Source organism: Candoia aspera, chromosome 6 (genome assembly GCF_035149785.1).
Source record: "Candoia aspera isolate rCanAsp1 chromosome 6, rCanAsp1.hap2, whole genome shotgun sequence".
Taxonomy (NCBI): Eukaryota; Metazoa; Chordata; class Lepidosauria; order Squamata; family Boidae; genus Candoia; species Candoia aspera.
Window position 1 is genome coordinate 83508376 of NC_086158.1, and position 18056 is coordinate 83526431.

The 18056-nt window shown below is 41.0% G+C and overlaps 1 protein-coding gene across 1 annotated transcript in view; it reads right to left on the bottom strand.

Annotated features, from left to right (window-relative positions):
* The window catches only part of MYPN (myopalladin), a 66122-nt gene that overhangs the window by 15327 nt on the left and 32739 nt on the right, over positions 1–18056 (bottom strand). The window contains exons 6-12 of the mRNA XM_063307551.1: positions 15914–15985; positions 14794–14935; positions 14180–14203; positions 10983–11099; positions 7541–7904; positions 5728–6339; positions 2928–3072 (exon numbers count right to left, since the gene is read on the bottom strand). Coding sequence (XP_063163621.1) covers positions 2928–3072; positions 5728–6339; positions 7541–7904; positions 10983–11099; positions 14180–14203; positions 14794–14935; positions 15914–15985 — 1476 coding nt within the window. The remainder of the gene's footprint in view (positions 1–2927; positions 3073–5727; positions 6340–7540; positions 7905–10982; positions 11100–14179; positions 14204–14793; positions 14936–15913; positions 15986–18056) is intronic.

The window sequence follows — 18056 nt, forward strand, 5'->3', positions numbered from 1 at the left end:
GGTTCATTCTCTTCCCTTCCTGAGTTTTTACGAAAAGCTTAAGCTCAAAGAAATAAAAGAAAACAATAGGATTTTCAAGATTTTAAATGAACACAATGGCACTAATTTACCGTACCAGCCTGTTTGAAGAAATATACCCAACCCTGGCATTCCTTGGACCAGAAGTAGGCAAACTTTGGGTAGCCATTTGCCACTGTTCACATTTGGAGGAGAGGGCTGCCAAGTGGGTGAAGATGACCACACAGATGAGTTGCAGGGGGAGAGGTTTTTTTTTTTTTTTTAAAAAGCAGCAATGTGCCTATTTTAGCTATAAGGTGCTATAGCTTCCATTTTGCACTTTAAGGTGATAGGTAGCTGTGCTTTCAGATTTCAGCAAGCTTGGTCAAAGTGGCTTCTGAGATGTCTGTGGGGGGCTCAGTATAGAGCAGTGTTTCTCAACCTTGGCAACTTTAAGCTGTGTGGACTTCAGCTTCCAGAATTCCCCAGCCAGCATGTGCTGGCTGGGGAATTCTGGGAATTGAAGTCCACACAGCTTAAAGTTGCCAAGGTTGAGAAACACTGGTGTAGAGAGTAAGGAAGATGACCTTGATGGAGATATGCAGAAGCTGTTGCCTAAGGGAAGGGGGCTAAAGCATTATTTAAGTCCAGGATGTCCAGATAACTTTTGGAAGTGCCTCAGACTGGCACCTCCCTAATTGATGGACCATAGGAAGGAGGAAGAGGTACAGCACATTCAGATTTGCAAGATTCTGTTATTATATCCCATCTCAACAAAAGTAGTTTTAGCCTTCCTGTGGAGTTGATTTCTTGGTCTACCTAGTAGGGCTGACACCCTGAGGCTCCAAGTCCCCCTCTCCCTGGCTGAGACCTTGCTGCTAGACTTTCCAAGAAAATATCTGGAAGTACCGTCTGAAGCCAAGGAACGGGCTCCCAAGCCACTTCTAGTTTATCTCTCTTTGTTCCTGCTCTGAAACACCATGTACCTACCAAAATATATTAAATACAGAAGTAAATAAACAAGATCTTGTCTACAGCATTAGTGATGGACTGGAGCAGGTGCAGCATTTTCCCCTCCTGGTACCACTTTCAGCCTTCCTCTGGAGCTTATCTGGCAGTAGCAGTAGGGACAGCTGGCAGTCCAGAGCAGAACCCTGCTAAGGACAAGGGTCCTGGCTGCTGCTCTCATTTTGCCAGAATGCCTCTGGGTCTTGAACTACAGGTATTCTGGGAAAATCTGGCTGTAAATCTCCTCCCTGCGAATAAGCTTAGCACTATGCCTTTTTGTCAATTAAAAAGAAATCTAATGGGAGATACAGTAATATCTTCAACAACCTTGCTAAAAGCAAGAAAGGCCTCATCCTGAATATATGACTCAGCACAATGGTTTGTGCTTGTTACATCAGTTAAATATCACAATAATCTTGACTTAATGATGGACAGTATGATCTCTTGTTGATGTATCTTGTTGACACACCCCATCTTAAGCACATTTATTTATTTACTGCACTTTATGTCAATTCCATCCAAACAGGACTCTGAGAGGCTTATACTCCTCCATTAGAAAATTGAAGTAGTAATCAATGCAACAAGAACCAGCAGCAGCTCTTGGACCAGCAGAACAGCAACAGGACACAGAAATCCATAACAGGAGGATTCCTTTTATGACAAATCACAACAAACCATAACAAATCTGTTTCCCAATATTTCCTGGAATACCCAGGTTTTAATGGCTTTCTGCAAAACCAGTCAGGTGGTGGTTGCTATACTGAGAAGGCAGTTGCTCTACTGAGAAGGCTCCCTGAAGATGACACTCCTGAAGAGGAGGGACTTGGAGAGATCCCACCCTTCCTCATCTTACAGGCTGGGGAGACACCATCACGAGAAGGTAGACCCATAGATAGCCAGATTGTAAGCTATGTAGGGTTTTAAAGGTGACAACCAACACCTTGAATGGCACTTAGAAGGAAACCAGTAACCAGTGCAGCTCTCAAGCAGAAGTGTTACATAGGAGAACCTAGAGGGTCCCATCACTACTTGTGCTGCTGCATTTTGGATCAGTTGAAGCGCATTGCAAAAGTCCAGACAAGAGGTGACTAACACATGAGTGACTATGAGCAGGGCCTCCTAAACAAGGGAAAGTCATAACTGTCACACCAGATGCAATTGTGCAAAGGGCCTCTTAGCCACAGCTACCACCTGCTCTTCAAGCAGGAACCTTGTGAGCCCATGAGGGCCCGCAAGTTACAAACCAGTTCCATGCAAGACTGCACAATCCCATCCACAACAAAAGATGGAAGAACCAAAGTAGACTCCATAACCATTCTATCTTGCTGGAATTAAGCCTGAGCCTGGTCACTCCATCCAGAATTTAAGGGCCTCCAGGCTCTGAGATAGGACCTTCACCACTGTAGTGTGAGGGAACTGTCTGGAATGGAAGTCACTGGAGTAGTTAGTGATTGTGTGTGTACCATTTAAGATTAAAAATTCACCTCAAAGTCAACCCAAATCCCATAATCAGGAGGGGGAAATGGCTGATTCCAGGATAATTGGAACCATACTATTTGCATCTCTGGCACAAACAATGATAAGTCATTACCAAATCTGCATGTGTTAGACAAATCATTAGATCCCATAAATAAGAAACATGGTTTGGGTTCACCTACACTTTGTGTGATCACCCTATAAAATCCTACCCCAATGCTTGGGACTTTGGTACGGGGCAGGGGGGGGCATCTTGGGCAGAATTTTGCCTCTTTTCTCTGTCGAGCGGGTGGCAGAGAGCAAGGGGGCCGTTCAATGCAATCAACACTTTTTGCCCATTGAATGCTCTGCTGCCTGAAAAGTTTCCTTTTCCAGATGTAATATCCCCATGTTTTGGCAGAAAATTTCAACAGTATACACATTTTAATAGTAGATTGCAAACTTACTTGTTGGCTGTGTGAAAATTCATCATCCCATAAATGTAGTCGTTTCTCTAGATCTTTCACAACGGCTGCTTTGCGATCTTTCACCACATCCTCTGTTGATGAGTGCAAAGGATTGAGATTTTTCTTCAATGTTCCATGGCTTCCCCTGTGAAACCGAGACTCCGTTAAACACCTGCTTAAGTATTGAATTAATCCAGCTGCTGCTCCAAGGGATAAAAACAAGAAGACTTGAAAGAGCTGGTTACTGACTCACTATCTTGGATGGGCTCTGAACCCTGTGGTATCTCTGAGTCTGTTACAGACCTGTCTTTTCCATATTGATTTTTCTTAAAAGTTTATAACGCCTCCACTATTTGAGGCTGAGAATTCATATACCATCTATTTCACAAATCCTGAAGAAATTTATAGTAGCAATATAAATATACAATAGAAAGAGAATTTAGACAGTAAAAAAAAATCTAGCTATACAGTATTATGCTAGATCAGTGTTCCTCAACCTTGGCAGCTTTAAGATATGTGGACTTCAACTTCCAGAATTCCTCAGCCAGCCTTCTGGGAGGGAATTCTGGGAGTTGAAGTCCACATATCTTAAAGTTGCCAAGGTTGAGAAACACTGTACTAGATCAAATGCCATTGGCTGTTATTATTATTGCTACAGAGTCTTGGCTTTTTTATTGCTTTTTATGGATATTTTGTTTTGACTAGAGAAGTTGTATTGATGTATGATGGAACCCTCCTCATGGGCTTGAAATGTGGACTTTTAAAAGGCAGTTTTTTAAAGGCGATCTTTCAATACATTAAACTAGGAGTATATAACATGGAACCCTCTAAATATTGTGGGACTAGAGTTCCTGTGATTCCTAGTTGTTAGCCATGCTGACTAGGACTGATGGAGTTGGTGTCAGCACTTCTTGGAAAGCCACATAAGTTTTAAATATATAAAAATAAATTATTCCAACAGAATGATTGGATGAAGAATCTCTAGGGCAACAGGTGATTTCTCAGTCTAATGTAGTGGCTGGGACAGAGGGCATCCAATGCTGTAGAATAAATTACAAAGGTACTAAACCTAACTTGGTGAAAAAGGGAGGTACATGAGTTCAACATCTTTACTAAATAACTGGATGGTATATTTAGAGTTCCTTTTACTGTGTTGTTTTTAATCAGCCCTTGCTGGCTGAACAGACACATTTTGATCCTGGGCCTTTTCCAATTACAAAGAAAGAGGTCAACTCTTATGCATGGACATGGCTGGAATCTTTTATATTTTTACTCAAATTTCAGCCCTTTGATGAAGGAGATGATGATGAACATCTGGGGAATCAATGACAGGCACTAGAGGGCAATCAAAGCCTTGTCCCTTTTTATGTGCATGCAACAAATGTTAAAAGGGGGTGGGGTTTCAATCACCCATGCCATTTTGACACTGCTGACCTCCCTGTGAACACCCCAATCGATGAGGATGACAATAGTGATTGGATATTATTATATCCTATTTTTCAGCTGGAAAATCCCTGGAAGGAGCTGCACATTTCAAAAAATATATATTTTACAAAATCAGATCTGTTCAACTAAGGTAATAGTGAAATAAAGAAGCATTACAAGATTAAAATCTGAAAATTATAAAGGCAAGAATCAACTGAATGTGAAGCTTAGTTTTCCAAGAATGAGGACAGTGGCAAGCTGATAAGAGCTGATGTTAATTGAAGTTGCTCTAAAGTTCATGGCAAGACAGCATCAGGATGTCCTGAGAAACTGCTTGAACAGAATAACAACCATGCCATTAAGTGTTTGCATGAATTTATAGTCATTGATACATCAGGGTTCATATTTAACTATTCCAGAGATCATAGGTTTCACCCTAGCTTCCCCTCCAACTTTTATTGATTCACTTTTATTTGTTTGATTTATATCCTACTTTTTTCTTCAATCATACATTGTAAATAGTCACATTGTCACTATTTTGAACATTCATTAAGGACCCAAAGGATAGCTTCTGGCTATTTTGCACATAACGTGAATCTATAATTGTGCTTTTACCTTTGCCTTAGAGTGATGGTCCAACCAGATTAAAGTAAATGAGAACTTAAAACTTAAACCTCTGAGTTAGTTTTTCCCTAGCCTGGTGCCCTCCAGAAGTGGCTTATATATTTCCTACAGTCTCCAGCCGACTCAATTAATGGTAATGCTATATTGGAGTTTATGAGAATTATAATTCAATACATCTGGTGGGGCATTATGTTGTGGAAGGTTCTATGGATGATTCCTCTCAACAGTTTCAAACAGATGTTTAACAGTAATAGCAAACCACTGAGTTCTGCAGAACAGCATATCAAAGGGCCATCCTCTGTGCCTAACTGAGTAAAAAGTAACACACAACCCTTGGAAATCCAACATCTCAATATAATTCTCCAAATGGTTAAAACTGTGCAGACCAGAGCATTTGAAAGGTGCAATGAAATCAGTAGGAAAGAATGACCTCTTCTTAGCTTTACTTCTAAGTAATTCCATAGTGAAATCACACTGTTACAACAGCACATTTTAGAACATAATATCCTCTCCTCAGTCAAGCCTATTTCAGGGAACAAAAAAAGCACAGATGACCCAGAGGTAAGCCAAAAATAATAGGATATTTTCTAAAATAAGTGAAGTAATAATCTGAGAGGTGGAGAAAGAGAAGGAGAAGGGGAAGGAGAAGGAGAAGGAGAAGGAGACTACTTTAATTTGCTGAGTTAACAGATATCCAGATCAGTATACTGTATTTTTACTGACCTGATCATTCAATGTTTGCATTACTTACACAGCAGGTGCACATTTAGGTAGACCCATGGCATTTGTCGGGGGTGTAGAAGGAAGGGCTGGTAGAACAGCACTCAGGAAAGCTACAGGGTTCTGAATCCGACCAGTAGGAGAGAGAGGTGTAGGTGGCACATTTTGGGGCTGGAACTGGTTCATGCTAGACACAGAGAGGAGAAGTGGCGGCAACATATGTTCTTTGGGACTTGGAAGAGGTTGCTCCATTTGGTTTTTGAACCCTCCTGGAGATTTTGACTGGGTTGGTGGAGGAGATACTAAGAGATTTTCCTTCTTAATTGTTTTCTGGGTTCCTTGAGGTATGTTGCTGAATGAAGATGTAGGGGAGCTAGAAACGCTACTGGATGCTGAGGTGTTTTGAGATGCCAGGAACTGCTTAGGTCGGGTGTATGTGAATGTCTGTGTAGAAGGAACCTTATTCTGCTTGTACGTAGCTGATGAAGGCTGCTTCTGATGCTTCTGCTGAATGGGCAAAGTAGTAGATTTTCCTGTGCCAGTGTTGAATAATGACTCTGGTGGAGCTGGGGGAGATGGTTGCTGGATGTGCTGCCGCTCAAACAAGACCTGGTTGTGTAGTTGTTTTAACTGGGTGGGATCCCTGCATACAAAAAATAAAAATGGATGCAATCTATATTATAGGCTGCTTGGAAAGCATTGAACAGGCTGTAGGCACTACTTTTGAAAGCAAATCAATATTATACATTTCTACTTGCATTTTCAAAGTCTTTTAGAACAAATAAGAACTGGGAGAAGGAGCAACATACAAAACTGAAATTGCATCCCAGATGGTGAACTGGGTAAGACCCATGGAGTTACATAGTCCCATCAGTGCAAAGAACTCTCTACTGTTCGTTTGGATCCAAATTGTTAATACAGAAAATCTGTATCCCACATATTACAAACAGATGATTTCCCCACCATGTTACTTGGACCTTAGCAGTTCCTTCTGATGAAATACTTTTCATCTTTTCTTCCAGCCAGAAACTTCTATGTCTATTAATCAAAAGACATGGTACAACTGTTCCATCTTTCCTTCTGCACCTTCATAGAATTTCAGTGGTAAGAAGAACATATGGAAAAGGCAATGGAAGAACATAGGGAGGTTGCAAGTGGAAGACATCATAATCTGAACTCACAATAACATTTTTTGAATGAGGTAGGCAGGGACATCCATTGGGGGTCAAAAAAGTCAAGGTGGCAACTGTGACTGCATTATCAAAGCCCATCCTTCTTTACATGTATTGCAGGTGACCCTTGTCAAAAAAGGGTGGGACTTTGATCACGCAGCCACAACCACTCAGTTGACTTTTTGTCTCCCCTGCCCCCCGTAGACTCCCCTGGAGGCAGTCACAATAAAACTTCACCAGAAGCATTCTAAGTTTTCCTCTGTGGGTATTCTTTACTTCTTCAGGTATTATAAAAGATCTGGAGACCTAATATTGTTCTACAACGAAGTAATTCTAGAGCTCCAGATTGACGTAACTCATTTCACTTCCTGCAAGCTTGATGCTTGCCATGGCAGGCTGGAGTGTTTACTCACAAGTAACTTCTCTATTACTCTTTGTTCTTATTGGCTACAAATGTACAAAGAGATTGAAGACGTTAGGAGACAAAGAGCAATAATCTGCCCCTTCTTTATCCCAGGAGACCAATGCATTATTTTTTGTATGAAGTAATGAATGAATTGTATGAATTTATTTTTGTATGAAGTAAGAATAGATAAACTGAACTTATATTGGAATGTTCCTCCTGACAGCACTAAATATCAGCCAACCAATACTTTCTTACTTCTTACTTACAGTTTAGGTTTAGCCAGTACTGGTGGTGGCTCCTTGGATGGTGAAGTGGGCTCCTGAAGTTTAAAAGCCTGTCCATTGATTTTATTTGGAAAACTGTTTGGTCTGGCTTGATTTTTAGGTCCATCTTCTGATGGGGTTTCACTTCCCTTATCATCTTCAGGTAGCTTAAAGTGCACACGAAGACCTATCTTGGAACTCGATCGGGGCTCATTGTGGTTTACCAGAACGCCTTCCAATTTAGGTTTTGGAGGGTTATCCATCAATGAAAGTGAAGGGGCAGTTGCTGCAGGCTGGTGTTCAGAAGCCACTACACTGATAGAACTTATGGTATGAAGAGCAGCATTACTTCTCTGGTCCTCAGGTCCTAAGACAGAAGCATTAGACATATATGATCATACTTCAACAAATCAATAGCAATAGAAGAAAATAAATATGGTTGGGTGACTATCCAAACAAAAATGTGCATTATGGGCACAGATTAGCAATACCAAATCGATACGGGGCATCCACAGAGGAGGAAGAAAAAAATTCCAGATGACATCTGTGACAGTGTGATTGAATCTCTTTTTACATGTGTTGTTGCCCCTGGATCAATTGGTGTTGTCAATTTTCATTTGGCCTTTTTATTTAAATATATACTTTTAAATTGTCCACTGTAAAATCCATATCCATTGATTGATTGCGACTTTCCCTAAATGCAAAGTATTTGTGTGCAACTTTCTCTAAGATTTTTTTTTCTTAAGTAACTATGCTTTATTTGTCCTTTTCATGGAATTTTTTTCCCAAATGGATCTTTCACAAATCAATGATTTCTCCTGTAATTTTTTAATTGGAGAACCACACTCTAGCAGATACCTCTAATTGCTGCTGATGGAGCTACCGTTTTGACAGATTGTGGTTGGGAAGCATTTCTCCCCTCCACTCATTTATTCTCCAGTGCCATCTGTGACCCAAATATATAAATTAGATCAGAAGATGGATACAAATTGAATAATCGGTGAGAACTGAAATACTCTGACTCCTTGGAAAGTGGCATAGTTGTTGGAAACAATAGACAGAGAGCATCTACGATTGCCTAATCTTTCTGTAGCTCCCTAATCCTGTTGAAGCTATCTGGGAGAATATGGAAACACAAATCAATTTTGTTAACTGTAATTGACGGAGAAACAGGTGGGTGGAGTTTTAAAGCAGGGCCTTATTCCCTCTCCACCCAAATAAGACAAAAGAACTCCATGGAAATATGGATCATGACAAATATTTTAATCAATCCATTTAGTGTTGACCTATTTTCATTTGTTTCTTGCTGCTGCAATTTTGGGGTCAACCATTCTTCCCTGTTCTCACAAACCTGTTTTTGCAAAACAGTTGTGGAAACATTTACAAAAATCTGAGTTATGGCCAAGCTTTTCCGAAATTGGGAGGGCAGGCAGGGAGGCTCTGTTTCTGTATCTCAGAATGCCGGGGATGATCTGATATTTGCAACACGTTCTAATGACTCAGTAACTCAATTCACAGCAAGCCACAGCGTGATGTGTTTGGTATTGATTTAGTTTCTTTTAGCTCCAGACTTCATGATTTGCAAAATATGGTTGGGTAGCTTAGCACAACATGTAAACATAGTTTAATAAACAATGGCTTAGTGTGAAGTGAGAACTTAAGGGTCAGTCTGTAAACTCCATTTTTAGACACTCTAAATTGTAAACTTCATTTGGCCTAAATTTTTAACTTTCACTGAAGTAAATGTTCTTGTCTGAATATTTATTTCTTTGTTATTTCCTTGATTTTGGCCCACTGCAATCAATTAATTTTAGTTGGATTAAAATCAGTAATTTGCAATAAAAGTTCCGGTATCCACAGTATTCATCAGATAAAACAATCCAAAGTTAAAACCACAAAATATTATCATAAATACCTATTCTAATCAGAATGAACCAACATGACAAAAATAAATAATCAGAGGGTCACATTGGCTGACAAAAGCTCTACTGCAAACTAGAACCCACCTTCCCTCCCTCCCTCCCTCCCTCCCTCCCTCCCTCCTTCCTTCCTTCCTTCTGTATTTTGAGTAAACCCTTCCTAGGTATTATATTATTTATAATGCCTAGGAAGGGTTTACTCAAAATACAGAAGGAAAATGATTAAAATATAACAAAACAATAAAACAAGGCAATGAAAATTCATTCATTTATTTGTTTGTTTACTTATATTTCTGAAACTGCCCAAAACAGTGGTGATGCTGGCCACCACACAAATTAAAAACAAAGCCAGAGTACATTAAAAAAAAAATCATAATAGGAGGAATGGATATATACCACGAACAAACCCAGAAAAGCTCAGTCCGGGCTGACATGCATCCCAGCCCAGGGTCTGAGGGGAAAGCCAGGTCTTCGAGGCCTGTTTGAAGGGTATTGGGGCTGTTTGAACATCTGTGGGGATGTTGTTCCAGGGGACAGATGCCATGACAGAGAAGGCCCTCTTCCTGGGCCCTATCAGATAGCATCGCTGAAGAGATGGGATCCTAAGCGAGCCAACTTTGTCAGACCATACAGGATGGGCAGAAACAAGGGGAGAAAGGCGGTCACTCAGATAACCAGGTCTGTGCCATAATAGACTTTGGAGGTGATGATTAGCATTTTGATTTACACCCACAAGTAAAGAGAATAGCTGGCATATCAGAAGAGTTATGTGGGCATACCAAGACATGCCCATCACTGCTCATGCCTCTGCATGCTGGACTAGCTGTAGCTCCCAGTGATCTTCAAGGGCAGCCTCATAGAACACACTGCAATAGTCCACTTATGAGGTGACTAAAGTGTGAGTGATGTAAGAAGAGGCTCCTGGTCCAAGAAAGGGTGCAATTGGTGCTCTGGACAAATTTGGGAAAGGCCTTCTTTCCTTTCTGAGCAGGAGCTGTGACTCCTGGAAGACCTCCAAACTACACTCCAGTTCCGTGTGAGAAAGTGCAATCCCAATCAGAACCAAAGATGAAAAATCCCCAGCAAAGAAAGAACTATGAACTTGTAGCCACTCAGCCTATTCCTCCCTATCCAGACCCCAACCCCTTGCAGATAATGGGATGAGACCTTGGCACACTTGGTCATCCAAGGTTGGGATATACAGCTGAGCATCATCAGCATATTGCTGATAGCTGACCCCAGGTTGATGGATGACCTCAGCCAGCAATTCCTTGTAAATATTAAATGATTTTGAACAATTGATGATGAACTATTTAAAATGAAGCACCTCACAAACCAGGAGCTTCTGTCTCAACCTCTTCCCCACCATCAACATTGATTGGAGCCTACCATACAGAAATGAAGAGAAAAATACAACAAGGCAGTGTACAGCTGCTTTTAAAACCATCAAAATAAAATAATGCAGTGATAAAAACATAATAAAACTGAACATGTCCCTGATTATGTTGATTAAACTAAAGCCTTACCCTTTACAATTAGATGAGCTGTGCTGGAGACTGTCCCATATTTATTGCTTGCCGTGCATGTGAAACTTCCAGAATCTTCTGAAAATACTTCAGCAATGACCAAAGTGCAGATCTCCTCTGAAAACCATTGTAAAGAAGTTAGCACTTTTTTCATGAAGTATGAAATAATGCTTAAATAACCATGTCATAGCATAATCTTCTCAGACCTAGTGATCTCCAGTAGGTCACGCCACAATTTCCAGCCAATGTGTTGGGAATTGCATTCCAACAGGTCTATCCTTTTGTACAGAAGCTCATGGTAGTCTACCTAATGCTCCCTCCATGTATTTTCCCCCACACACCAACCCTGTGAGGTAGGTTGGGTTGATAGTCATCGAGTGAGCTTCCATGGTTGAGGGAGCACCAGAACTTGGGTCTCCCCACTCCTAGTCCAACACTTTCACCACAACATCGCACTGGCTCTCTAAAATGCATAGAATCCAAAGCTGGCAACATTATTTGACATCTGAGACATAAAGATGCAGTTTGGTGCAGCGGTTAAGGTGCAGAATTAGACACCACGAACAGTGAGTTCAAACCCTGCCCTAGTCATGAAGCCATCTGGGTGACTTTGGGGCAGTCACTCCCTCTCAGCCCAACTCACTTGTTGTTGTGGGGGAAATAGAAGGGAGGGAGCATTAGGCATCCCACCTTGAGTTGTGAAAAATAAAGATGAGAAAACAGCCTAATAAATAAGTAAAGTACCACAAGTCTCTTCCCCTGAATAAATACACAATTAAATTAACTAAAAAAGAGCTTGTTGCTGTTTCATGGCACTCAAAGGGATGTTTCATGGCACTCAAGAGGATGACTCTGACAAGGACAACACCATTTTTTTCTCCTAACTTTTAGTGACCTCTTTGCTGATTTCTATCCTTCACTGGGATACAGTCTCAGGAAATACCTACAGGCTGGCAGAATAGCAGATTCTTTTTTCCTTGCATAACTTCCCTAACTATTCTGGAGATAAACTAGGATTTGAAGTCCAAAAAACTACAGGATTAAAGACATACACAAAAAATCCAGCCTCTCTTTCTTGGTATGATAATATGAAGGCTACCAGCTCTGGGTTGCAAAAATCTGGATGACCCTTAGATACTAGCAAAAGTTAAGGATTTCTGGGTGTCTCCTTGCTGCCATCCAGCAGTGACCCAGAGTGGTAGCCCTGGAAATATCTAAAGGTATTGTAAGAGTCAATTCCCCAAGTGATGATGGTTCTGGAGACCACCATGTCAACAGCCCATTATCAGGGAAGACCCCGTTATCAACTTTTCTCCAGTTCATAGAAAAGCTGTAAGAAACAAAATAAAAAATTCTCCTACCTCATGTCCACTGGGAGATATTGGGTCCAAACTGAAAAGAATTCAGTTGCTGGAATTATTGTAACCCCCTCCCTTTGTCTTCAATAGATTTGGCTCAAGAGAACTAGGTGAGAATTTTGCAGGGAAAAGAACCACTTTAGGTTTTAGGCAGCTGTAAAAGAGGATGACCGCTATGTGAGCGCCCCACTAAAAAGGGGTGTCCATGGGGTATGGTAAAAAAAATCCAGATGGTGGCCCTGATGATGCACACAAAAATGGGAGGAGTTTTGGTTGCACCATTATGGCCACCATCTGGATGTTTTTAACCACACCCTGCAGACCCTTCTGCCACTAAATGGTCTTGAGTTCCACAGGAACCAAATCTGCTCAGCTGCTTGGGGAGAGTGCAACCTGTGCACTTTAGAGGGAAAGGAAAATTGATACCCTGAGGATGAGTCCCCTCAATATTCTGGCAGGTGGTAGGCCATCAGCTAGTGAGGAGCTGGTTGTTCATGCCAAGCTAATGAACAGCTCTCTCATCAAGGATACAGACACATGTGCTTTTCTTCCTCTGAGGCCATTTGCAGGACACACAAAGCGCCCCCCCCCCAATCATGGCATCACTACTCCATGGCCCCTGGATGTGGGTCTTGTGCCCTTTCATCTAGCACTGACTCAGATCCTCTGTTTTGGTCCTGAAGTCACTGAAAAAGCAGTGGCAGTGAGGATTCCCTCTTGGAGGGGAATGCTTGACATGGCCTTCTCCAATTTCAGAGCTGGAATGCCTGAAGTGGTTCTCTCATATTTCATGAGTGAGAGCAAGGTGGAGCACTGAGGGTTAAGAGAGAAAAATTGGCACCGGCTGAGGTGTGACAATATGCTTCAACTGGCAAGCTGGATAAATATAGTACAGTCCAACATCATCTGGTATACATTTGGCTTCCAAGAAAGCAAGGGATTTAATAAGGCCTGTTTCATTCACATCAAGGCTGGAAAAAAGAAGTAGCCTCAGATCTGAAATAAGGACCTTCTAGAAAAGAATGGAAGCCATAATTCCACCCCATAAACATCTTCAGGGTCAGTGTTAGTGGTCTTTCCAAGCTTTCAGAAAGTGCCAATGCTATTCCTACCACACAGAAAATAGGCTTCTTTTAACTAAGTGGGTTAATTCCCCAGCATGGCTGGCTGGGGAATTCTGGGAGTTGAAGTCCACACGTCTTAAGGTTGCCAAGGGTGAGAAACACTATGCTATACTCCTGACTTAGAATTTATTTAGAATGACCTGGAAGTAAGTTGTATTAAAATCAGTGGGACTTTTTCAGAGCAGGTATGTAGAGAATTCTGCTGTTATTTGTGGCACTTCTTGCTTTTTGCAGATGAAGTTGAATGGAATATTTCATAGTTCATAACACTTATCTGCTATAGTCAAGAATACAATTCAGAGGAAATAGCAGCAGCCTCGTGTCCTACTTCCAGTGGCAAAGATGGGTAGCAGTCTTCTTCCCAAATTCAATACACTAATAAATAATTTAGCCTGATGTTATGGAAGACACTCAGGTCCAGGAGTGTCTGCAGGTAGAGTCAAAACAGTCAAGATGGCCACTGGGACTGTGTGGCTGGGGCAGGACTTCAATTACACAGCCTCTCTAATATAGCCTCCCTGCAACAATATGATCTCTTTGCTTTGTGTTTATGGGACACATTGGCTAGGATACCTCTGTGTGCTCCCTTGTGTGAAGCAGGAACTACAATAATGCATTTTTAAAAAAAATCTGCTTGTTTGCTTTTAATCACAGAAACAATTCTGTAGGAGTGAAGTAATTTGGTAAGCAGGTATGTTAGGATAAATATACCTACCAGGCTCAGCCATGGAACGAGGTTCTAAAAAAATAAAAATAAAAATTACTTAATGCTGTATTTATTTTAACACACATCATGTTTTCCCAAAGTCTCATATGAAAATATATATAGTGGCTAGTTTGTATCAGTTAAGCTTCTTTAAACACAGCAGATAGAACTACTGGAGTGGTATGGTTACTTCTGGTCCTGCTGCTAATCTCTGACTCAGGGGAAACAGGATAAGGAGGACAGAGTCAGAAAGCCAGGCCCAAGCACAGTGGAGAAACAGGATCGGGTCCTAACGTTCCTGACTGGGCCCCAAAGCCCGCCCCTCCCCAACCTAGGGCCCAAGCCATCCAACCCATAAGAATGCTGTGCTCTTTGAAGAAGCCAGAGAAAGGAGCACAGAATTTGGTGGGAGAGCATCTGGCAAGAACTAGTCCTACTCAGGGTTGAGTCTTCTGGATCTAGGAATCATGGCTGACTGATGCAAGTTATGCTCAAGCAGAGCCTGGGAATCTTCTGCATTTAAGGACCATCCTGAATGCAATACGATGCTGGAATCACTATATGTTGTACAGGCCTTTCCCCACTGCACTGCTACAGCAGTCCATAAAAGTCGAAAAGCATACTTTTCTGTAATATTCTGAAGTCCGGGGAGTCTTCTATCAAAGTCCCTTCTCTGTACCACTCCACTTTTGGAGAAGGAGCTCCTTTCACTCGACATTCAAACACTACCAGCTGACTCTCAGAGGCTGATATGTTCTGAAGCATCTAAAACAAAAACAGGCATTATGTTATTTAAACATTTTTAAGATTAATACATAGGTAATTGCGTGTGAATAAAGTGAAGTCAGCTTTGAGCTGAACTTGCCTCTGGTCACTTAATGGATACATCTGTGCAGTTTTCTTGCCATGATTACGAAAATGACTTGCCACTGCTTTTGGCACAAATAGGGGCATGTTATTCAATTTCCTACTCTAATTTACAGCCCAAGATTTCAAACAGGGTTCCATCCAAGTACTGGCCAGAGCAGTCCCTGCTTAGCTTCCCACATCAGCCAAGGTTGGTAGTGTGCTACTACCTGTTAAAGCTGCCTGTGGAAAATTCTCTGAATAATAGCAGAAAGCAGCTTTAAGCTAGAATGTGTGCTAGAACATCTTTCCCTAATCTGGTGCTTTCCAAATGAGTTGGAATAAATACCAATTTTATCTTAGCAGACATTGCTATTAAAAGATTGGAGATGGCTGTCTGGAGAATTTTCTTAATTTGTACAGCAGAAATATCTAATATTTTCAGATAGGTGTGCTTAAAAATGTACTGATTCATTCTAAAGAAGCGACTTTAGAACTCTAATGCTGATAATATAATTTCTGATCTTTTGAAAGATATTGTAATGGTATGTGGGAAAGGCCTTGGGAGACTGGGCAAAGAGACGCTGCCTGGGGAACTGTGAGATAAGAGACAGCAGAGCCTGCAGCTGGATAGTGGGCGGGGCAAGAGGCTCAGAAGGGACCCTCCCTAGTTTCTTCGGCTGTAGAGGGGAGGGCGGGAGATCCGTACTTTCAGGCTTGCAAGATTCTGTTAATGTAGCTTTACCGTAAAGTAGAATTAGCTTATCTGGTTGTATTTCCTGTCTGGTCTACCTGGGAAGGCTGACAGATATTTTGTGATTAGGCAAATTGCCTAAGGATTTGGTCATCACATCTACTTGTTACCTGTTATGAAAAGAACTAATTCAAGCAAGTTACCTTGGTGAACACAGGAGCAGCTATTATAGGTCTTCCATCCAGTCCTTGTAAATAATTAGTGGGACTCTGATTCTAGTAGTTAGAAAGAAACAAACATTAGGCATATGATGTTGACATAACATTTTTGCTTCCGCAGAAGATGATGAATGGTGAGAACTGTATGAAAAAAATATTTTCAAAAGCAAAACTGTATAGACTTTGTGGAAAAACCACTAAGCAGGAGACTGAAGTCTAGCCCATATGGAATCTAACCTTGTGGGAATTTTCACAGCATCATTGAATGTAAGGGTTAGAAGGGACCTTGGCCACATATTGCCCCACAGTTTAACATGGAACCTTTAGAGAAGCTGAAGTGTGAACCATTTATTGTTTATAAAAATAATTATTTTATATTTATCATTTATAAATTTTTTATCCCACCATTTCATTATTAAAAACAATCCCAAATTGGAGTGCTATTCACTAAAATAATTTTAGAATATTAGTACCAGTATTATTAATTCTTAAAAGAAGTTTAAAAATGTAAATAATTTTCAAAAATTCTAAAATATGGCAATAAGACCAAACAAGACCAATTTGTCCAAGCAGCACCAATACATGAAAAGACTCCTTGTCATCCATAAACAAACAGGAAAGGAAAATCCCAACTTGGGAGCTTATACCCAAAATGACCTTCACAATCACCACTGGTTTTTGTCTGTAGTAGCTACTTATTAGATTTATTCTGGCATAAGAGTCCATGGTTCCAGACAACCAGTCAAACAGATAAATGTGATATGGTCAGGGTCTTAATTGTCCAAGGGTGTCTGCAGGGTTATTGTCAAGAGAGTAAAGATGGCATCCATGATGGTCCAATAAAGGCCCACCTGCTAACAGGTAGAGCTTTGATCGCACTGTTAGAGTCCATACCCTGTGGCCAGTGCTGTAATTGCTCCTTGACTAGCTTCTCATATTTCCCTATGTTTGTTGTGTTCCCAAGTGTCCAGTAATCATGTTGCACCCCATAGGGAGTTTACTGGAAAAGGGGGTTGAAGTAATCCTGGTTCAAATCTACTTTACAGGTAGTCCTCATTTAGTGACCACAATTGGGACCAGCAACTCAGTCGCTAAGTGATGCAGTTGCGAACTGGAAAATCACATAATCGTGACTGTGCTTATGATTTTTCTTCAGCTTTCTTTTGCTTTACAGCATCAGAAGGATATGACCCCAACCAGCTGGTTTTGCCCAAATGGCAGGGAAGGTTTCTGGAACTTGACTCATGAGAAAGCCAAGTAAAAGAACAAATCTTATAGCCCTTTTCCCCCACTCCCCTGCCCTTTGGAATGGTCACCTGGGTGCTGGGATAATTAGCAAGAAGACAATTAATGTTATTTACATTCATTGGAGAAGAAGTGATTACAAGAGAGTAAGCAGGCACATAATGGGGAATACACATTGAAAGGAATGCTGTAGTGCCTGCTGTTTGCCTAGCATGCTGGCACTCTGAGCCACTTAGGAGGCAAACAAAAGTGGAAGGTGTGAAAGTGATTAAAGTCTTGTCAGTTACAAGCAGCCTCTGTGAGCTGGCTATTTAAGGTCATAGACCTGAGCTTGTTAACTTTCCCTTAGCACTTTTTAGGGATGTGCTGTGCTGTGGAGAAAAGCAGCTTAGGAAGAGTTAGCTTGTTTAAGTAATCTCTCCACTCTGCGAAGGGGGAAAAGAGAAAAAACGGGTCAGGCACAGGGCAACACGTACTATCTGACTGTAATGGCGAACATGTGACTGAGAGAGAGATGCTGTGAAGGTCGTAAATGCAGCTATTGGTCACAAAGTTACTTTTTCTTCACCGTCATAACTTCGAATGATCACTGCCCGAGGCAGTCACTAAGCAAGGTCTACCTGTATTTTCTTTATCAAATTTGCATGCTGCTGAATGTTCATAACTCAGGTTATTTACAATATACTAAAATAAATAAGAACATCCACAGAATAAAGAAACATTAAAATACAAAATAATAACAGTACTTATAGTAGCTTTTAATTTAAAAATATACACAATCATTCCCCAAAGATCCTCTGGAAAATCTTGGTCATTAAAAACTCCCAGAAGGATGTCAGTGAAATGTGCTGGACTATATGGCAAATACTGAGTTGGGAGTAGA